This window comes from Panthera tigris, chromosome B3 (assembly GCF_018350195.1).
Source record: "Panthera tigris isolate Pti1 chromosome B3, P.tigris_Pti1_mat1.1, whole genome shotgun sequence".
Lineage (NCBI taxonomy): Eukaryota > Metazoa > Chordata > Mammalia > Carnivora > Felidae > Panthera > Panthera tigris.
This window is the reverse complement of record NC_056665.1, coordinates 97660497-97684067: the sequence shown is the minus strand read 5'-3', so window position 1 is coordinate 97684067 and position 23571 is coordinate 97660497. Positions and strand designations below refer to the sequence as shown.

At 43.3% G+C, this 23571-nt stretch overlaps 1 protein-coding gene across 3 annotated transcripts in view; it reads left to right on the top strand.

Moving 5' to 3' along the window:
* Positions 1–816: 816 nt before the first annotated feature.
* CDKL1 (cyclin dependent kinase like 1) overlaps positions 817–23571 on the top strand; it is a 57835-nt gene continuing 35080 nt past the window's right edge. The window contains exons 1-2 of one of the 3 annotated variants that reach the window (XM_015544472.2): positions 817–831; positions 1770–2061. In XM_015544472.2, coding sequence (XP_015399958.2) covers positions 1891–2061 — 171 coding nt within the window. In that variant the 5' untranslated portion in view covers positions 817–831; positions 1770–1890. Of the gene's footprint in view, positions 832–853; positions 1210–1230; positions 1304–1769; positions 2062–23571 lie in introns of those variants that run through there. The other 2 variants (XM_042989657.1, XM_042989659.1) reach the window with 2 other exon arrangements.

Sequence of the window (23571 nt, the reverse complement as noted above, 5' to 3'; positions counted from 1 at the left end):
TCTCCTCCCAGCTTCAGCTCCTTCCTGAACCCTATCCAGATTTACTTTTAATGGCACGCTGCTTGGTGTGGAATTGGTCCCTGTTTCATAGACAGTATGACACTTTCCTCTCCTCAGATATCACTTCCCCAGCAAACAGCAATCTCAGCGCTGGGCATATGGAATGGGATAGATGATAAAGTACTGGGGCAGTCTGCCTAGTAGCAAATTATTTCATGAATTCCCCAAGTCCATTAACTTCCCACTATTGTGCTTAGACCTGGGTGAGTAGGACCCAGTTGGGACAAGGATGGGAATAAGTAACCTAAGACAGGGGCATCTGGCTGGCTCAGTCGGTACAGCATAAGACTCCTCATTTCAGGGTCCTGAGTTTAAGCCCCACACTGGGTGTAGAGATCACTTAAGAAAAGTCAGAAAGGGAGGGGAGGAAAGAAAAAATAAAGAGAAAGAAAGAAAGAAAGAAAGAAAGAAAGAAAGAAAGAAAGAAAGAAAGAAAAGAAAAGAAAAAAAAAAGAAAGAAAGAAAAAAAGAAAAAAGAAAAAAAAAAAAAACCCTCCTAAACCAAGGCGGGCTCTGTAAGTCTCCCATATCAGAAAGCCCAGCTATAGAGGAAGTTAATGGTGATGGATCCCAAACTAGTGGAAGGAAGTGCTGACTGCAACCAGTTTCAGTCATCATACCTTCCTCTCCCTCTTTTCCTCACTCTGCTTTCATTCATTCATCATTCACTGGACTGGATGCTACAGCGCTGATGAGCACAGACACAGAAGCTGCCCTCAAGCCGTTTACATCCTAGCGGAGGGCACGGGGGAGTAATCCCGCGTAGTACCGGTAGGATCTGCCCTGCCGGTGAAGTACAGATTGCACGAGGGTTGGGGAGGGGTGCTCCCGGCGCAGGCGTCTTCCCAGCCGACTCTGCTATAGCTGCGTTCTACACGACCTGCTGGAGTTTGCAATCCCGCAGGCCTCCTCTCCCGGCAGAGGGTCGCGCGGGCAACCGGGCCCTAGGGCCCCCTCACCCCCCAGGGCCCTTCCCCGCAGCCTGGCTGGCGGCCCGCTCCAGAAGGGCAGCCGGGGCGCGGCGGCCCCGCCCAGGCCAGTCCGGGGCGGGGGCCGGTTCCCATAGGGATTGCGGCCGGGGCGGCGGCGAACGGAGCCGGCAGAGAGGCGGCGAGGCGGGAGCAGGGCCAGGCCGGGCCGCGCGGCGCCGTGAGTCCCGGGCGGGGAAGGCGCGCGGGCCCGGACGGCGGGCCTGGCCGCCACGTGGTGCCGCTCGAGGCTGCGCTGCGCGGACCGGGAGCGGGTGGGCAACCGGGTGGCGCTGGCGGCCGGGCCCCGCGGGGGCGGCGGGAAGGCGCGGCCCCGCTCCCCGCCGAGGCCCGCCAGCGCCTGGGGTCGCCGGGCTCCTCCTTCGGGCGCCTGCCTCGCCCCCGCGGGGACCCGGATGGTGTCTCCTTGCCCAAAGGAAATGAGACCCGAAATTAGAACCGGGGAATCCCTGAGTCTTCCTTCTCCGTCCTCTAGCAGGCTCATGTGTCTTAGATCGGATGAACTATAACATTAAACAAGATAGATTATTTTACAACTCCGTTCGATTTAGGATAACGGGTTGCATTTTAACTTGCAGGGTGTGTACCAGACGATTAGAATTGGATTACTGAAGACGAGCTCTAGGCTGTCATCCCGGATCTCGTTGCGGTTGCTGAGGGGCGAGGCTTTAAGGACAGGGGTCGATTCCTAATTCTTTAACAAGTGCCCTTCTGTTCTAGGTGCTTGACAAAGACCCATCGTTGAGTGGGGCTCTAGTACAGTCAGTCTGTTCGTGCCAGTATTTCATAAGCGACATTTTCAAACTATGTGAAGATCCATTTTAAGATTTATTCCTCCTCTATGATGGAGAAGTATGAAAAAATTGGGAAAATTGGCGAAGGATCCTATGGAGTTGTTTTCAAATGCAGAAACAGGGACACGGGCCAGATTGTAGCCATCAAGAGATTTCTGGAATCAGAAGATGACCCTGTCATAAAGAAAATCGCCCTTCGAGAAATCCGCATGCTCAAGGTAATGGATTATTTAAAGTGAATTATCAGGGACTAAAAAACTTAAGTGAGTCGTGTTATGTTTAGTAAATGTGTTAAGATGTACAGGTCACCAAATGCATAATGAACCAGAAAGCAGAGACATCAGTGCAGAGAAAGATGCTATTCCTTTTCAGAGATGCTGTGGGGTATTTTATTTTTCTTCCCCATCGCTTCTTGATGTCAGCTCTAGATCTGATTCTTCAAGAGCCCTCAACTTTGATAGTACGGGAACAACTCCAATTTTCTGGCATTCATGAGCATTAAACTTTCAGGCCATCTTCTGTTGATATTCTCAGTCCATTAGGATAATTAATCATTCACCTGTTTTCAAACTGTTGGAAGCTGACGTTTTATCTGCTGCTGAACACCCTAATGTCCTTTCTCTAGAAAAGGGTTCTTCTTAAAAAAGTGAAATGATCACTTTTAAAATGTTTATTAGTTAACTATAGGAGACCATAAAATCAGAGCAGTAGAAACAGTTGTTACTTACAAGCTGAAAGTATTTTTTTTCCGTAATAGAAAGAGGCCACTTTTCTGAATTTCTGTGAAGATGAAACCCCAATCCCAACACAGGACGTGCCATGTAATGAACACAGTGGGATTAACTTGGTTTCAAACAGTTAGGGCCTCTGTGTTCGAGCATGTATAACCAAATAAATGATCAGGAAAGAGCAACCTAGTGGGAGATGAGTGGAACATTCAGGGGATTTTCTCTTATCGCTGCCTCTCTGTTTTCTCCAGGCCTAATAGTCTTCTCTTCCCCATGGCTGGATTATGTATGGGGTTATCTGAATGTGAAGTAGCAGGCTTTGGGTAAATTTAAATGCGTGGAAAATAGGAAAACTCTCTCTTTAGGTTTAGGATGGTCTTTACCAGCAGGATGCTATCTATTGTGAGAGGACACTTCCAGGGTTTCCCCACCCCCACCCCGTTAGGCCCTCCCCTAGGAAGGCGTGAGACCAGCAGGGCCCATCTCAGGGCCTGGACTACTCTGCCCTTCCCCACTGTCTACACACTGGGACAGGTTCTCACCCTTTCTTTTGGGCTGATGGGGGTTTTTCACTTTCTCAGGTTTCCCCTAGGGCAGAAGGCGATAATCGTATTTAGAGGATTCATTTACTCTAAAGAAAAGACCATCTGGTTCTAGTGGAGAGGTACTCTTTTTCTGATGCTGAAGGTCACCTGTGAATGCCTCGGAACCCTCTCAGCACGCTTTAGCAATACTGGGTTTGCAGGTGTAGCTCCCTGAGTTAATTGAGTTCCTCCAGGATGGAAACCTCTGTTTTTCTGTGTGGACTTCTAAGCAAGTGTGCAGTGGGCTGGGCCCCCAATAAATAAATGTTACTGTTGGACTGAAAAATAATGTTAACAAAATAAGCTCTTAGGTAGGGTGGTTGTTCACAATATATTAAGAAGTCAGAATGCGTTCTCCTGAATAACTGAATATTGATACGCCTTAAAGGAAAGAGTTGTGTGCACAGGAGCCCGTTTTCAAAGCACAGAGCTCCCCATTCTTCAAAATCAAGTGCACAAATGTAGACTCCCCTAATCTATATGAGATAAGACTAGATTATTGATAGAGTCTGCTCTCTAACGCCCTAACTTTTTAGCTTTCTGTGATATTCCTAACACATAATAGGTCCTTAAATATTTGCTGAAAAAGTGAATTGAGAGTTTGTTAAATGAAGTCACATTTTCTCCATATATTTATTCAGTAAGTATGTATAGAACCTCATTGTGCCTAAAACAATGTTTATAAGAAGTTGTACATCCTGTGTTTCAGATACTTAATTCACAGAAGGGAAGGAAGATAAATTTCCCCTTGGCTCTCACTCCTGATAAACTGGGTTCCTATTGGGGCAGGGTTTGTGTCATTTACCTTGTATCCCCATGTCTGCCTGACAAGAACCCTCTAAATAAAGTAATTAGACGTATGTTTAAGCTACATTTTGAGGTATTTAAGGATGCATGGAATGAGAAATAAGGCATTAGGGCAGACAGTCTGTCCAAGGAAAAGGTGTATGTGTGGAAAGCAGTATATTGAGGGAACACAGGATATAACCCTAAAGTCTTAGCCAGGATTGCCTGCTGGATGACAACAGGCCAGGGAGAGAAAGAAAGCAAAGGAAGCCAGGGTTCAGTAGAAGGGGGTGTGAGGACTTTCCTGGAAGATAGGTCTGGCCTGGGTTAAGTGATGCTTAGCCCAAAGCTGCACCTTGGTCCCAGGTGGCCTTTGGGGTTTGGCGCCTGACTCCAGAGGACATGTTGTAGTCCCAGAGAACAGGAAACTGGTGACATCTAGGCAAACAGTTTAGGGCCCCCATCTGAGCTGGAATTCAAGGGAGAGCTCCAGTGGGCCGTGGGAAGAATACTAAACTGTGAGCAAAGCACAGCTCTGTGGGCCCAGGGGAAAGTTGCAGCTCAGTGAGTTTGAGTTCCTGGTGTTTTCCTTGCACACCTCTTGCAGAGCTGGGGCTTTTAATGACCCTTACTAAGGTCAGGAACTAGGAACCAAGGAGGTTGAGGCTGAAGGTTACCTCAGAAGCCTTAGCCAGAGTAGGTGAGGACTGGCAGGGGCTGACCCCCTGACTGCTCCTATTATAAGGAAATCAAGACAAATAGATTAAGACCACATGTAGAAGACTTTGAATGCCTGGCTAAGGAGTTTGGCTTTCTTCTGAAAAGAAAGAAGCTAACCAAGATGCCTTTAATTAGAAAGTTGTCATTTGTAGACTTTTGGATTTTTTTCTCTCCCCCCCATTTATTAAGGTATAATTGACATGTAACGTTGTGTAAATTTAAGGCATACGATGTGATATTTGTTACACATACATATTATGAAATGATTACCACAATAAGGTAGTTAACCCCTCCATCACCTTGCATAATTACCATTGTTTCGGTAGTTAGAACATTTAAGATTTACTCTCTTAGCAGCTTTCATTTATATAATGTGTATTGTTAACTGTAGTTACCACATGTATATTTAATCACTTAGAACTTATTCATGTATATTTAATCACTTGGAACTTATGGGTACATAACTGGAAGTTTGTACCCATCTCCCCACCCTCCAGCTCCTGCCAACCACCATTCTACCTTCTATTTTTATGAATTCAGCTTTTTTAGATTCCATGCATAAATGAAAACATTCAGTATTTGTCTTTCTCTGTCTGGCTTATTTCACTTAGCATAATTGCCTCAAAGTCTATCCATGTTGTTGTAAGTGGCAGGATTTTCTTCTTTTTGTGGCTGAACTATATTCCATCACACACACATACACACACACACACACACACACATGCACACATTTCACGTGTGGATTTTTGGATTTCATGTACCTGTAAAATTAAAAAAATTTTTTTTTTTTTTACAGATTGGGATAGTGTTGTCCGCATTTTAAAAAACCAACTACCAACTACTTTCACCATCATTTCATAAAAGACAGGACATTTTAGTATTTAAAAAAAAACATAGGGGCCCTTGGGTGGCTCAGTCAGTTAAGCGTCCAACTCCTGATTTCAGCTCAGGTCACGATCTCACAGTTGTGAGATTGAGCCCCACAATGGACTCTGTGCTGAGTGTGGAGCCTGCCTGGGATTCTTTCTCTCCTCCCTCTGCCCCTCTTCCCTGCTCACTCACTCTCTCTAAAATAAAAATTAAAAACAAAAAAAACCTAGGAAAAACACAATTTTAGAAAAAAGCACAGTCTTCCTGAGAGAGTAGTTGGCAACTACAAATAACATCTATACAGATACCTTCCTGCCGTATGTGAATAATGGATTGTGTAATTCTGTGTGTGTGTGTGTGTGTGTGTGTGTGTGTGTACCATTGCCCTTATTTTCTCACTTCACTATCCACCGATGAAAATGGCGACGTCGTTTGTTTTGTGCAGCTCAATGTCAGGAAAGTTAGCGCTATGTCTGAGAAGGAGAAGCTTCCCCAGATCAGGTGATGCCCTGCTTAGAGGATCCATAGCTGATACAATGAAATACTAGCACACGACAGAAGAACTGCATGGTCCTTGGATTTTGTAATAAAATTTGGCCTCCCTCCATCCTCAGAGAATTCCTTGTGTGTGTGTTTTTAAAACATTACAGTTTAGAGTAACTCCCGATAGTTGCTGTTGGACTGTTCTGAAAATTATGGTTGTTTTCTTGGAAGCAGATGAGATCATGGGAGTGTGTTGTCCAGCGTTTAGCTGCATAATTTCAAGGCAGCACACCTGCAATGCTTTCCGTTCTTGGTTTGGAAGCTTATATGAGGATGTAACCATCCATTGGTAAATGCTCTTGAGGATAATAATTATCAAAAACTGGTTTGCTAATATTTTTAGAAAACATTTTTTCCTGAAAACTTGAAACACTTTTTAAATAACATTCTTTTGCGCCATTTGAAAAAAAAAGTGACACATTTTTATGAGATAAATCTAGTGTTTGTACTAGCAAACTGCTTTCAAAAATTTTTTTAAGTGTTTATTTTTTTTATTTTTTATTTTTTAATATTTATTTATTTTTGAGACAGAGAGAGACAGAGCATGAACGGGGGAGGGTCAGAGAGAGAGGGAGACACAGAATCCGAAAAAGGCTCTAGGCTCTGAGTGGTCAGCACAGAGCCCGACACGGGGCTCGAACTCACGGACCGTGAGGTCATGACATGAGCCGAAGTCGGATGCTTAACCGACTGAGCCACCCAGGCGCCCCTAAGTGTTTATTTTTGAAAGGAAGAGACAGAGTACAAGCAGAGGAGGGGCAGAGAGAGAGACACACACACACACACAGGGACACAGATTCCAAAGCAGGCTCCAGGCTCTGAGCTGTCAGCACAGAGCCTGACATGGGGCCCAAACTCATGAACCATGAGATCACGACCTGAGCCAAAGTCGGATGCTTAACCAACTGAGCCACCCACACGCCCCTAACAAACTGCTTTTTAAACTAAATATAATTCACTGTTCACCAAGAGGTCCTATTGCAGTCAATCCTTTAATGTTTAATTCTGAATCTTATTTTTTCCGAATTACATAGTTAGGCTTTTAAAAATATAAACACTTGGAACAGTTATAATCAGCCCGCTCATATTCTAAAGACATACTCTAAATTAAGTACTACTTAGTGACAGTAATAAAATTATACTGCAGTACCTGAGCTCAAAGCAGCTCTCCTACCCTTTCTTAAACTCACTTTCCAATGTGGAAAAAAAAAAAAAGGAATTCAACATTTTCATTGTTTTTGATGAGACATTTGTGCATAAGAGAGTTGCCACATGTTAATCTGGGAACTTTTTACAGAACTTCTGTATGTAGCAGGCATTGTTCTTAGCCCTTGCCCTCCAAGTAAGGAGAGACTGACAGTAAAGAAATAATTATATGTCAAGTGGTAAAATACAAAGCATGGTAAAGGGGTAAAAGGTGATGAAGGGGCTGGCTTGCTTTTTTTATAGAGAGGGGTTAGGAAGAGCCTTTCTGACGAATGACATTTGAAGAGATAACAGAAGGAAATGGGAAGGAGTGAGTGATGCAGGCTTTCCAGGCAGAGGGAATAGTAAGTACAAAGGCCACAGGCAGGATCAAGTGATGTGTATTAGGTGTGGTGTGTTCTGGTGTGTTCTGGGAGGAGTAAAGAGATCAGTAGGTCTGAGGCACAGTAAACAAAGGGCAAAGGTCATAGAAGATGAAGTTAGAGTGGTAAGGGGTCAGAAGTTAGAGGGGTAAGGGCTTGTGGGTCTTGGTAGGAACTGTGGATTTTACTTTGAATGAGATGGGAGCCATGAAAGGATTTTGAGCAGAGAGGTGCCGGTTGGGCGTCCAACTTTGGCTCAGGTCATGATCTCGAGGTTCATGGGTTCAAGCCCCGCCTCAGGCTCTGTACTGACAGCTCAGAGACTGGAGCCTGCGTCAGATTCTGTGTCTCCTTCCCTCTCTCTGCCCCTCCCCACTCACGCTCTTTCTCTCAAAAACAAATAAACATCAAAAATTAAAAAAAAAAAAAAAAATTTTAAAAGAACGAATCCAAAGTTCCTGACTTGAGTAACTAACTACAAGAATGAAAAGATCGGGTCATTCATTGTGATAGGGAGACCCAGGTGCAAATCTAGGGGAAAGGAAATCAAGAATTCTATTTTGGATATGGTAAATTCGAGATGCAAATCTAAGGAGACTAGTAGGTAGGCATTTAAATATACAAGTCTGGCATTTGGGGGAAATCCAGGTTGGAGATATAAAATTGGGAGACATCAGCATAACAAAAGCATGTAAGGGCCTGAGCCTGGGTTGCCATGGGGAATGGAGAGACAAACACCAAAGACTTAACCCTGGAGCTCCAGCATTTGGAGGTCAGGAAGATGAGGAGGAACCAGCAAAGGAGGAATAAAAGGGGGTGATCATTAACGTAGGAAAATCTCAAGAGCAATGTTCTTAAATGTCACAGACTATGAGTCTGGAGTTCTCTCTTGTCCAGTAAGAGAGCAGACACAGAATTGAGGCTAATGTCTGGGACAGAATTGAGGCTAATGTCTGGGACAGATAAGAGCCCCAAACAAGGGTTTTGCTTCCATATTTATTGAGCTCTCAAGATCTTACATATGTGGTGAATGTGAAGAAAACAATCAGACAGTTGTGTGTGTAAGAAGCAAAGGGTTTGGGGAGCAAGTGCAGTGTGTGATCAAAATATATTGGTGCCAGATGGAAAGTAGTTTCCTGCAGGTGATATAACTTGTGTAACTTGTGTTACTCTTGATCCTATTATAATATCTCACTAACTAACCTTGGGCACTTCTGCCCTGTGGCGGCAGCTTTCTGCCCTAAGCTTGTTTAACCCATTTATGTAAATATAAGGAATTCTTGCACCTATTTCCCCACACTTAAATGCTTAGTGAAGAAAAGTTTCAAGAATGAGAGGATGGTCAGAATGAAATCTTGCCCTTTGCAGTGACGTGGATGGAGCTAGAGGAGATTATGCTAAGTGAAATAAGTCAGAGAAAGACAAATACCATAAATACCATATGATATCACTCAGACATGGAATTTAAGAAACAAACAAACAAAAATGATCATGGGGGAAAAAAGAAAGAGGCAAGCCAAGAAACAGAGTCTTAACTATAGAGAACAAACTGATGGTTACCAAAGGGGAGGTAGGTGGGGGGATGAGTGAAATAGGTGATGGGGATTAAGGAGTGCACTTGTGATGAGCACCAAGTGATGTATGGGAGTACTGAATCATTATATTGCACCTGAAACTAATATTATACTGTGTTAACTAACTGGAATTCAAATAAAAGCTCTTATAAAGAACAAGGGAATGGTCCAAAGTGTCAAAGGTCATGATTAGTGTAGACTTAGAATTAGTCAGTGGCTTTAAAGATATGAGGGTCATTTGAGATCTTGACAGGAGCTGTTAGGTGGAGTGGCAGGAATGAAGGCTTCATCAGAGAGGATTCGACCGAGGATGGGGAGAGCAAAGTAGAGACGGTGATATAGGCAACTCTTTTGGGGAGTTTGATTATTTAAAAAAAACTGAGAAATAGGATCAAGAGAGTTTTAGTAGTTGTTTTTAATATGGGAGAATAAGTATATTTGTATGCTAATGGTATCAGTCCAGCAGACAAAGAAACTTGATGTTTTTTTGGAGGGAGAGAATTCCTGGAGCCATGACCTTGACTTACTAACCTGCACCAAGGCCAAAAATAGCTGTAATAGTGTAATAAAAGACCGATTCATGGACCAGCTAGATTAGGCTACTTGGAATGTTGCTAGGTTCTTAACATATCCTTAATCTTTACAGGACCTACAGTTATCTCCAAGCTATGTGTGTAGAACTTCTTCCACCTAGGTATGTGACATGTCCTGATTTGCATGTGACCCATGAACCCTATAGGAAAAATTCAACCCCCTTCCGTGACCAGGGTTTCAAGCATATAAAGATATTTTAGATGGGAAGTGGGGCAGTCATGACAGAAGCTAGATTACGCAGAGACACAAGGATCCTGCAAGAAAATCACCTTACATCAAGAAGTCTGGCACGATAGGCTAGAGTCATCACAGGCCTTGTTTTGGGAAGTAAATACTGGCTCTGCATAAAACAGGTGGCTTAACTGAACCCAACCCAACTCCTGGGGACTATCTATGTGTCCAGGAAGGAAAGGGCCTTGTGGTTCAAAACAATGTGAGCCAGCCAACCCAGAAGAATTGTATTACTGAAGCCCCCCAGCCTTTATGATGTTAAACCTTCTTTCTGTGGCATGAAAATGGTAGAACAATTGGAAGAGGAAGCAGAGATTTCCAACAGGAGTGGTAGGAAGAGTAGATGCTCCCAGAGGAGTTGAGGTAAAGGACAGGACAGAACCACTATGCGGTGCCTGGGCAGACCTTTAGCAGTGTGGAACATGGTATGGGGGCCTGAGAGTAGATCTGACCGACATCAGTCAAGGGCTGAAAGCAGCAGCTAGGACATTGTCTGTGGTAACCTGCCTCCAGAAGACAAAACAAGATAGAAGCAAGCAGAAGGAATGATGTATCGCCATTTGGTGACCCAGTAGACTTAGGCAAAGTGCCAAGTATCATTACCTAGGAGGCACAAATTATATTTATAATGACCTTAGGAGGTAGGTATTGCTATCTCATTTTACATATGGATTCAGGCTGGTTAATGATATGCCATGGCCTCCTGGTTAGTGAGCTGGAATGCAGACACAGTTCTGTCTGTCCCCAAGTCCATGCCTTGCTGCTCCCACACATCAGGACCATCACATTACACCAAACACCACACTCTGAAGTCTCTCAGTGACCGTCCTCAGGATTTGTCCTATCTGGCAGGGCGTTAGCTGTGGGACTTATGGCTTCCATGGAGCCTGGGTGCAGATTCTTGCTGGAATGGCAGTTCTTTCCAACTCTCATTCCATGACCCTGTAGATTATTTTAAAGGGCAAAATTTATGGTTTGCGACCAACAAAGACAAGAATAAGCACGGGGGAAAATGTCCATTTACAGCTTTACTATAAACATTACAGTACCTGCTTTCTTAATGAGAACAACATCACCCCCAAGAGGATGAAAATTGGTTTCAGGGAATGGGTAGGGGTAGTATAACTTTTACTGTATAAAGCACAGATTCCATACAGCACATATACAGTAGATTTGTGGAGTTAAAATTTCTTTGGGAAATGATAAGGGGAAAAAAGACTCATTTGGGGATAAATATGGTGGAAAAGCTCCTTTGGGGTTGTTGAGAATATTGAGTGTGTTCTATGTGCCAGAAATATGCTCTCATTTGATTTTAATTAATCATGAATAGTAAGAACCTACGGAATGTTCAGAACATTCCCTTTTTTTTTTTTCCTGTTGTCTCTTCGCTTTCAGTAACCTTCCAATGAGGCTGTCAGGCTGTGTGACTGCATGGGGACAGGAGCCACAGTTGAGACTTGCAGTTTCTGAAATAGCTCAGAGCTGTGGGGTGACCTTGGGCAAGCTCTGGTGCGGCTTGGAACCTGGCCCACCAATTCACCTTGATTTATGTCTGTATTTGGCACTGTTATGCTGACTTTTTGCTGAGGGGAGCAAGAGTGCTCTTGGGCCAAACATTGAACAGTGGTCAAACAGCCTTAAGGATGCAAGAGCAGAACAATAGAGGGTCAAACAAACAAACAAAACAGTTGCATAGGGAAAGACGCATACGTGGAAAGGCAGAGAGGTGGGACTTAATACCAAAGATAGGCACTGTAGGTGAAGGACTTCACACGGTCTGTCCTGAGAGGTTCACTGCAGTAAAAAATCAGACCAGAAATACTACTGGGCAAATTACCATCCCAGGGATGAGAAGGGACTGTGGCAAATACATCTGACATGGTTCCCTGTTATGCAAAGAACTTATGAAGTGCTTAATTCCATGTGCTCTTGTGCCAGGGCCCCGTTCCACCGAATGCTAACAGAGTACCGTGTAAATGCTCCCTAGTGTTAGGATCTAATTAGATACTTCATAATTTTAAATTTTCTTTATGTTTATTTATTTTTGAGAGAGAGAGAGAGCACATGCATGAGCCAGGGAGGGACAAAGAGATGGGCGGACAGAGGGTCTGAGGCAGGCTCTATGCTGACAGTACAGAGCCCAACATGGGGCTCAAACCCAGGAACTGTGAGATCATGACCTGAGCCAAAGTCGGACACTCAGCCGACTGAGCCACCCAGGTGCCCTAGATATTTCATAATTTTTAAAGGCTTCTGTTCCCCTAGTGTTAGTTGAAGGAATATTTTCCCAGTATTAGTTGAATAATATTTCACAACTCAATAGAAGCCTCAATGGGAAGTTCTGTGACATCTAGTGCTGCCGTTGCTAGTATAGATGTCATTTCTAGGTTCCTTCTCTTCAGATTGTTTAATTGGCTTGTTGAAATGGATTTGTAACACATTTCTAGAAATTGCTTTAGCCATGTTCAAAATTCTCTGTTATGGTTTATGTGAGATTGCAAACTCAAATGTTTGTGGGGATCACACTGGAGACAAAGGATTGAAGCAGGCTGAATGTAAGACAAGATAGAAAGTGGGCTTGGGCAGGCCAGAGACCTCATGGCTTGTAGGGTGTGTGGGTGGCTACCCCTCCACCCACAGAATGCAAGCCCAGGGTGCTAGATTTTCAGAGTCTTTTTCTAAAAAGCCCCAAACAATTTTATGTAAAATCTCTGGGGTTTTTTCCCCCTACAATTCTTTGTTTTGAAAAAAAATTACAAAATACATATATAGAAGTGGAAAGAATAGTATAATGAATTCCTGCATTCCCTTAACTGGATTCATTAATCAGTTGTGAAAATTCTGCTTCATTTCCTTTCTGTCTCTGTCACACACACACACACACACACACACACACACACCACACTTTTTTGGCTGAATCATTTCCTTAAGTATGCAGCATGAATCTGCTAGAATTCTTCTGTGTAACCACAATATGATTTCCACAATATGATTTATCATTGACTCAATACCATTATCTGACATACAGGCTGTGCTCAAATTTCTCATATTGTTCCAATAATAGTTATGTAGCTATAACTATATAACTGTAACTATAACTACACCTATATATTTAAATCCAGGATCTAATCAATGACCACACATTGCATTTAGTTATCATGTCTCTTTAGTCTCTCTTAATATTGGCATTTTTGAAGAGTGCAGACCAGTTTGTTGGAATGTGCTTCAACATAGATTGTGTGGCTGTTTCCACTATAGGAGTGAGGATGAGTCTGTCACACTAGTTCTCAGCAGGAGAACACTAGTTCTGTACACAGTATCAGTGTGTCCCATAACTGGTGCTCTCAGCTTTGACCTCTTGGTCCTGATGGGTCTTCCATATTTCCTAAGTGTAAAGAAACATCTTCTCCTTTACAGCTAATGTGTAATCTGTGGGGAGATACGCTGAGACTCTTTGACCACCTTGTGCACCAACAACTTTCACCCAGTAATCTTTGCTTGAATAGATTATAATAAGAGTTATTGTAACAGGTGATTTTCTCTTTTTTAATATTTCTTTATTTTGAGAGAGAGAGAGAGAGAATGAGCAGGGCACAGGCAGAGAGAGAGCAAGAGAGAGAATCCCAAGCAAGCTCTGTGCTGACAGAGCAGAGCCTGATGTGGGGCTCAATTTCATGAATTGTGAGATTATGACCTGAGCCTAAATCAAGAGTTGGATGCCTAACAAACTGAGCCATCCAGGTGCCCCATAAAATGATGATTTTTAACATTCTTTCTACATTCACTATTTAACAGTTTTTCTGTTCAACAACAACAACAACAACAACAAAACAACCTTTCCTTCACATGCTACCCCTCCCACCACCTCATACACTCTTCAGTATCACTGTGAATTTGTGGATTTTTTTTTTCTTCAGTTTGTTCCGAACCATCACTGTCATTCTTCTTTTTGATTCTCAAATTGTCACACGTTTGGCCCTGTGAGACTCTTTAGATCCCACTCCTCTGTCCTGAGAGATGCTACCATTCCTTGAATACTTTTTTAAAGTTTATTTATTTATTTTTTGAGAGAGATGCCAGCACAAGTGGGGGGAGGGGCAGAGAGAGAAGAACCCCAAGAAGGCCCCATGCTGTCAGCGCAGAGCCCGACGTGAGGCTCGAACTCACAAAACCATGAGATCATGACCTGAGCCAAAACCAAGAATCGGACGCTTAACCGACTGAGCCACCCAGCCTCCCCTCCTTGAATATTTTTTTATTGTGCGTCATAACAAAATGTACCAGGCTTATCCTGCCCCAGGTGTGGAATCAGCCATTTTTCCAAGGAGCCGTAGTTCATTTCAGTATGAAATCTGACTTTAAAAAGGTTGACAAGTAATTTTTTAAAATGTCGAACACCGTTCAGGCCAAACAGAACACATCTGCAGGTAACGTTTGACCCACAGATTCAGTTTTGGGCCTTTGGAATGTACAGCTTTCATTATATGCAGATGTTCTCAGTAGAGACTGGCAGATCTGGCCCTTCGATGTTCATTGCTAATACATAGATAGGTATTGGGGGTTCATGGAAACTGGTTGTCAATAGTGCGGAGGACAAAGCAGGGCATTCCCTTGCCCACAGTGATAGAAACCAAACAAATTCCCCTTATCATCATCTTTCCCTATTTGTTCAACAAGTGGAGACCTGTTTAATTTGAGTTTTACAAGATAACATACTACCTGCAAATAGTAACAGGCTGTTTTGTTTGTTTATTATAAGATGTTTTGGCTTAGCTCACAGTTTGTTTATACAGAAAGATTGTATTTCTGCTGTGTAGTGAACTCCTAAGTAATAAAGCTGCCGTACAAATACTTCAAGAACAAAAGTAGCAGAAATCAACAGGCTGGCTCATCACCGTCATAGAGACACTTAGTTTATATGGAGATTAAGCACATACCACTGTGTATCAGTCCCCTAAACGCTCCTACACACATCCTGCCTACACCTTACACTGTAGAAAATTAAAAAATATCACAGAGCAATAGGAGAAAATAAGCGATTTTAGAGTGCACATTGCTAAAAAAAAAATGTAATTAAGCTATTACTTTCTTAGCTACTCAAATTGCTTTTATTTTCAGCAAATAAAAAATTTATAAGTAGACAGTCTGTGTTACATACAGTCATTATAGAACAGAAAAACCATACTAGGAGGTAGTACTTTTTATACAGAATGGAAACTATTTTTAATGGGCTAGGCTTGTCTTTAATTTCCGTTTAAATTTTTTTACTGTTTTACTTCACCTTTTTATTTGGCAGGATTGATGTCTTAGCCACAAATTTGCTTTCACAGGCATATGTTCTTGCTAATTATTAGCCTTCTTGATTACTTAGTAACTTTAAAAGCACTGTAGTAAAAATGCTATTGGATAGAATTGCCTGGTTGAAAACTTTGAACTCGATTCCTCTTTTTGTTTAGAAAGGTGACTTTCTAAACCAGTGGAAGCTATCAACCTGTGTATAAACCAAACAAATAATTTGTTTTTAACTATCAGTACATTGCTGCTTTAATTTTTGGCTATGCCATTGTTAACTTTCATTTTGACCCCATTTGTACTATTGCTTCTTTTCTGGAACTTTTCACATACTTTATTAGTCAACAAACCAAATCGAACATCCACTGTGCACATCCTTAGACTGTGCTGGGAAGAATCCAGAAGAGATTTCATGACCAGCCTGGCAAACCCTGTTCTGTCCACGTTGTCTACAGGAAACTTAAAATAAATAAACATCAAGCCCCTCCCCACCTCTCCACTTGTGATTCCAGCTTTTTCAATACTTTCCTGCTTCATATGTCACACCCTTTCCTTCTCTACTCGTCCCCAAAACAAAACATTAGCCAGGGTATCTACCATGGCATTTGGAAGAAATACGAGATGAAGACAGCTTTCCTTTAGCAAAAGCGTTAAAGAATGATTCCTCAGCCACACCATGAGGGGTAAAGAATATTTTCCTCTTGGCTGGAGATGGTGGTAGTAATTAAATAGCCTTTTATTTTATTTTATTTTTTAAATTTTTTTTAATGTTTATTTATTTTTGAGACAGAGAGAGAGCATGAATGGGGGAGGGCAGAGAGAGAGGGAGACACAGAATCGGAAGCAGGCTCCAGGCTCTGAGCCATCAGCCCAGAGCCCGACGCGGGGCTCGAACTCACGGACAGTGAGATCATGACCTGAGCTGAAGTCGGCCGCTTAACCGACTGAGCACCCAGGCGCCCCTAAATAGCCTTTTAAAGAATGAAAATAGCTTTTTTTCCCCCAAAGGTGATGTATTAACTCTCTGAAACTAACTTCAAAATATTTATTTTGGTTTTATAATACAGTGAAGACACATAAATCTTTTTATTTTTAAAATTTAATTTAATTTTACTTTTTAAAGTTTATTTTACTTATTTTGAGAGAAAGAGAAAGAGAAGGAACATGGGTAGCACAGAGACAGGGAGAGAGACAATCCTAGGCAGGCTGTGCACAGTCAGCGCAGAGCTTGATATGGGGCTCGAACTCACAAACCATGAGATCATGACCTGAACCAAAATCAAGAGCCAGATGCTTAACCAACTGAGACACCCAGGCGCCCCTAAATCTTTTTAAAACCATTTGTATGATGAAGTAATATAGGCTCATGTAAGAAAAAACTGAAGGTATAGAAGAACATAAAGTGAAAAGGAAATTGACTTTACCCTCTCTCTCTGGCATTACCCCAGAGGATTTCTGTGCTTGCACAAAGACATATATTTCTTTTTAAAAAATACATACAAATACTATCATATAGTATATACATTCTGTTATTTCTGTCTTACACTTAACACTGTATCTTGGACATCTTTCCAAGTCAACACATACAGATATGCTTTATTCTTTTTAACAACTGCATATTGTTTTATCATTTGAATGCAATATAAAGTCCTATAGTTTATTTAACTAATCACCTCTTAAGAGACATTCAGTCAATAATGTAAACATAGAGCTCTGCAAATTTGAGAGAATATTGGGAATAGGAAGCATGATTTCCACAAGTAGATCATTAGGAGTGATGATAGAGAGTCCAGTCCTATTTCTGCTCCTGGTTCCCAGACCCACTGGGAATTAGCCAGAGTGGATTAGCCACTGAAGACACAGCACCATGTGGGTCAGTGCAGATACCCGTGAAGGGCTGAGGTACGAATTCCATCTTCCATTAGGCTGGTTAGTTGTAGTTGATGAGGTATATAGTAGAACTAGTGGAACCCATGGCCATGTGCTAACTGTCATGTCTCCTTTGCTATAAAAATGGGCCTCTTGGTCTGATGTTATGTGAATTTCTATGCCAGTAAGGCAGGCATTCTCTAAGCCCTTGGATTGTGGTGTAGGAAGGAAAGGCAAAACTCGTATCTAAAGTTAGTATTGGGGAGGGGGGGGGGTGCCTGGTTGGCTCAGTCAGTTGAATGTCCAACTTCGGCTCAGGACATGATCTTGCATTTGTGGGTTCGAACCCTGCATCAGGCTCTGTGCTCACAGCTCAGAGCCTGGAGCCTGCTTTGGATTCTGTGTCTCCCTCTCTCTCTGATCCTACCTCACTTGCACTCTGTCTCTCTTTGTCTCTCAAAAAATAAAATAAAACATTAAAAACATTTTTTTTTAAGTTAGTATCAGGGCACCTGGGTGGCTAAGTCAGTTAAGCGTTGGACCTCAGCTCAGGTCATGATCTCATGGTTTGTGAGTTTGAGCCCCACTGTCAGCAAGGAGTCTGGAGCCTGCTTCAGATTCTGTCTCCCCTTCTGTCTCTGGCCCTCCCCCACTCACGCTCTGTCTCTCTCTGTCTCTTAAAAATAAAATAAACAAAAACAAATAAAACATTAAAGCTAGTATCAATTCCAGTGAGGACAAATCACTATCCCCTCCACATAGCAGCCGCTGTCCTTAAAGGACAGCGCACCTCTGGGCCTCAGTATCAGTCGTTGCTGCTGTCAGGTTAGGTAACTCAGTAGCAGCAGTAGCCAGATCAGCCTTGCAGAGAGGGAGCTGTGCTTTGGGGCCATTCATAACCACCATTTCTGCAGCCATGACCACTGTGTTCGTGGGTCAGTTACACAGGCACTGGGGTGGCCAAGGACAGAGCAGGCTCACCCCCACCAGAAAGACATCTGCCAGGTTTCTCAGTGAGTTTTCTGTAGTAGATGCTCTCTGGTGGGCATTAGTGTGAAGCCCAAAGATCCTCAAGCCCTGTGCTCACTCCCACAAGTGCAATTTATGCCTCTTCTCCAAATGACCTTTCAGCCTTGTCCCTTCCATACTCTTAGTCAACTAGAAAGCTATTTGCCTCTACCCACGGGTCCATATCTATCTCAGGTCCTTTCTACCTTCATGCAAAGTGAGCCATCGAGTGCACCACTTGAAGCTATGTTCGGTGGGAGGATACCCTTTCACCATTGTCCTTCAAGGCCCCTCCTGGTGGCAGTTCATTTTCAGGTAGGGCCAGCATAATGAGCTGAGCTATCTGTGAGTTGGACTTGAGGTTTTTCTCCTCCATTACCTGGAAACTCCCATTAAACCATATGTGTACGTTGAAGGAGAGGTGACAGTACAATAAAATAGATGGCATGGGAGAATTGACCACCTTTTTTTGTCTTGCCCGTTCCCTCCAGACCTGCTTGAGCCTGATCACACATGTATCGTTGTCACAGCATAGAGTACTGCTGCTGCCTCCGTGCAATCTTATGACATGGGTCTCTGTTACCCACTTCACAGCGGGCAGCTCTGGCAGCTCTTGGGCACATAATCACTCGATGTCTCGTGGTCAGGTGCTCAGTCTCCATTAGGGCTCATGACATACCAGAGGCTAGACAGCACTAGCGTGATTGGATATACTGACTCATGTCTGTGGCCACAGTGCCCTGAACACACCCGATCTTGTCTGGATGTACTGACTCATATGACCTGAGTGGTACGGTAGCTTTGATGTGCTGTAAAGTTCTATCTTGGGTCCTACTCAGTATTGGCAGCCTTCCTGATTACCTGGAGTAATCAGAGCAGTATTCCCAAGAGCTAGTCTGTGGTGCACATGTTTAAGATATGCTGCCTCCCGAATCTAAAGAGACCCACCAAGTGCAATGCCTTGTTTTAGTGGTGGGCAATACAAGGTGCAACAATTTGTCCTTTAGAGCGGATGTCTCAGCATGCCCCAGGCCTTTGGCCCCCTAGAACGTTAACCCATGACATACCCATGAACGTTTCTGCCACCCTCTGGCATTAATTGGGCATTCAGAATACTTGTCATTTCCTGCTCACCAGAAGGTCCATTTAACTTGAAGTCATGAATACAGTAGACCAGCATGATATTCTGTGGAATGTCAAGATGATCAAAGTTCCTTTAGACTCTATTGTAACACAGAGCAGAAGAGTTAACCTAGGCCTTGGGCAAAATAGTGAATGTGGACTGCTGTCTGTTCCACAATAAATGAACTGCTTTTGATCCTCCTTACTGATAGGGATTGGGAAGAATACACTTATCAGATCAATGATGAATGCATGATCTGATGAATTGCATGTCAGGTGCCAGAGACTGTGTAGATCTCTTCCAGGAGAGATACCACGTCTGGCCCAGCACCTGCATTTGGAGGTATGACTTGGTTGAGTTTATAGTAGTCTACCAGGTGAATTGAGTGGGATTATGATGTGGACTGCCACCCCTGCATCCTTTACGTCTTTGATGGTGCTAATCCATCATTTCCTTTTGGGATGTGGTTTGTTCCGATTTCCTCTTTTGGCCAGGATTGTGTTGGGGAGTGTGTGCAATTTCAAGGCCTTCTCTTTGGCCCTTTCTGCCATATTGCCTCTTACTCCCAACTGGTTGTGAAACCAGTGTGAAGGTTTGTGAACTACTAGTGTATCCATCCTTATTATGCACTTGGAAGTGGAGGAAATAACCTCAAGGGCAGAACCGTGGACCCAATAGGCCCCACTGTGAGCCATTACTCGAAGCTGGGGCCGTGATAGCATTTTGGATCCCCAGATGTCAGTGCCAGCTCAGACTTTGCAGCTAGCCACAGCCCTTGAAAGGTCTGAGTATTTCCCTTTCCCCTGTTACTCTGGTAAACAGCCACAGATCCCTTTGGGAAAGGATTGAGAAGTACTTGTGGTGGCATTGCAGGATCCCTCGGTACGGACTCAGTCAACAGCACTTTGGTACACACCGACTTAGATCTAGAAACTGGGTGAGAAACTGTAGTTTTCCATTCTGACGGGCAACCTTCTGTTTGTCATTTCTCAATTGTTTCTGGTAACACAAGTCAAGTAACACACCTGCCAGCCGCTCTTCTATTTCACGTATAAGAACACCATGGTGAGTTTTTATCTGGGCATCAGCACAGATTTCTGGGAAATATGGCATCGGGCCTCGCTTCCCATAATGGTACCAGAGGGCCTAGTTCCATGGGAGCATCTCCAGCCGAGAGAGGACGGCTGCCACTGAGCTTCTCAAAGATACCAGTGACCTCCTTCCCTGTGCCTTCTATACTGTGTTAGTGGAGGAAGGAAAGACTGTCTCCAGGTGTCCTTGTCAGGAAATAAGTCCCAAGTCACAGGACAGTGCTCCCATATCAGTGAATTGCCCTCTCCAGCCTTATATGTCACCACTGCCATGGTCGAAGGCCCCAAGATTTCTGCCGTACTTACGAGCCAGGTCTTGTAACGCTTTCAGTTATTTCCTCCTGGACCAAGAGCCACCTTGCCCTGCTTGAGCTCTGCTCCAACTGCATCCTAGTTACACAGGTCTGTGGCCCTGGGAAGAGTGGGGATAGAATCTAAGGAGGACATGCACCATCCTCCCAAGAAGACACCTGCCTCAGTGATATTTCTGGTATTCCCACAGTCTCTGTATGAGAGGAAGTGTTTCACCTTTGGCAAAAGAGCAGAAGCTGTTTCTCCCAGCCCAGAGGGTTCAGTGCAATTTGAGAATTTAAGATTCTCAGGCTCATTACCCTAAGTGTCTCTATTCCAGATCTCAGTGCCCCTCTCTTTTCTCACCAGAGCCTTGCCTTTGGTTTAAGAGACCCGTTGAAGCTGTACATTGTCTCCTTTGTATCTCTGCTGTTCTTAAGTCCTAAGCCTGATTTTAGCACCATCTGTCCTGTGTCCGCAGGAGATAAATGTCTCTTTAAATACTACATAGAGGCCTTCTGATTCTCACAGTTTGCTGGTGGCTAACCCAAACCTGTCATTTTCTCTTTTTTTTTCCTTCAACGACCTGAAGGTGTTAACAAAAGCCAGCTCTCTCAATAACCCTGTAATTACCGTTAGCCCATACCACTCACCAGCCGCTGCTATTGTATGAGCCAACCGCACTGCCTTCAAAACCACTCCTGACAACAGCCTTACTAATTATGTTGAGGCAGTTCCCCAGGGCTTCCTCTCACCTCACTTACCACCAGCAGTGGGGTCCTTGTTGCCATCTGCCTGGTGGATGGATCCAGTTCCAGAATCCCATTCTGAAGATCCGCTAGCTACGGCCACTTCTAGCACCAACCATCTCAGCCTGTGCACCTCCTATAAAGTCAAGTCTGAGATAAGGGATTGCACGTTCGTAGTTTATTTGGGGGAAGTAATACCAGGGAGCAGGAGTAAGGGACAGGGGAGAGGGAAATGGGGAAGGAGGGAAAAGCAATGAAAGAGACAACAGGGACTCAACCTGCCAGGTCTCTGTAAGGAGCCGGAGGACCGAAGAGATAAGCATACACCTACCACTTCCTGTCCCCCTTGGTCAAGGGTTCCCCCATGGAGGACCGAAGAGATAAGCATATACCTACCACTTCCTGTCCCCCTTGGTCAAGGGTTCCCCCATGGAGGACCGAAGAGATAAGCATATACCTACCACTTCCTGTCCCCCTTGGTCAAGGGTTCCCCCATGGAGTGTTAACTGCGGCAAGTTCGAGTCACCCACCAGCATCCTGTACCTCAGCACCCCAGAAGCCCTGGGGCAGAAGGCAAAAGATACAGAATGTAGCTGAGATGAGGGCCTGTTGGATACATCCACATGAAGCTGGTTGCTGCAGCAACAGTTAAATTAAAAGATGGGCTGACACTGACCTTGCTGTTCGAAATACTCCAGGCGGGAGTGAGACCCTTTGGAATGGTAGATCCTTCTGCCTGGAACATTTTTCTGGCCATCTCCATGGCTTGTACCTTCTTCAGATCTTTTTTAATTTGTCACCTTTGCCCTGAAGTCTTCCCTGATCACCCTGTTTTAAATTGTACCCCCCACCATGCTACTACTGTGCCCCATACCTTCTTTCTTTCTTTCCGTAAAATTTATCACCATCCAGGGTACTCAACTATAAGCTCCCTGAGAGCAGAGATTTTTCTTAGCCATGTTAAGTATGGTAATCTCAGAGCTTACAGTAATGTCCAGCTCAAAGTAGGGCTCAGCATAGGTTTTTGAGTAATAATATATAAAAATGAATATATGAAAATAGAACTTTTTCATATTTTTGGATTACTTCCTATTTTCATACATATTTTTTAAATTTTTATTACTGAAGTATAGTTGAAATACCATGTTATATTAGTTTCAGGTGCACAATGTAGTGATTCAACAATTCCATACATGACTCAGTGCTCACCATGATAAGTATAGGCACCATCTGTCACCATATAATGTTTTTACAGTCTTACTGACTGTCTTCCTTCTGCTGTAATTTTCATCCTGTGACTTATATATTTTATAACTGGAAGTTTGTACCTCCTAATCCCCTTCACCTATTTCTCACATCTCCCCCACCCTATTTGTATACATACATATATATATGTAAAAATATACACTAATATATAATATACAATATTATACATAAATATATATATTTAAATTATGAGTGGGGGAGGGGCAGAGAAAGAGGAAAAGAGAATCCCAAGCTCCACATGGACAGCGCAAAGCCCAATGTGGGATTTGAATGCACAAACTGTGAGATCATGACCTGAGCCACCTAGCTGCCCCAATTTTTTTTTTCAGTTTATTTATTTTTGAGAGAGAGAGTGCAGGAAAGGGGCAGAGAGAGACGGAGAAAGAGAATCCAAAGCAGGCTGTGCACTGGGATCGTAGAGCCCGACACAGGGTTTGAACCCACAAACCTGAGCAGAAACCAAGAGTCAGACATTCAACCGACTGAACCACCCAGGTGTACGTAGGTGCCCCTATTTTATATATTTTTAATAAAATTATTCAGTAGTTTCTATTTTCATATGTTTTTATAAAATCACTCGGTGACTTGACTTCTTTATTCAACATTACATCATTGTCATTGGGCCAGTAGATAGACCCATGTTAATTTTCTTCTTTTTAACCATTACAAAGTATTCAGTATTTCATGCTTTGAATGTACCACAATTTTTTTTACCATCCTCTTTAATAAAAGATGTTGGCGTTGTTTTAACTTTTTGCTTTTACAAATAATGCTGCAATAAATACCCCTGTACATATATTTTTATACAATGGGCTTTTATTTATGTAAGGTGTATTTCTGG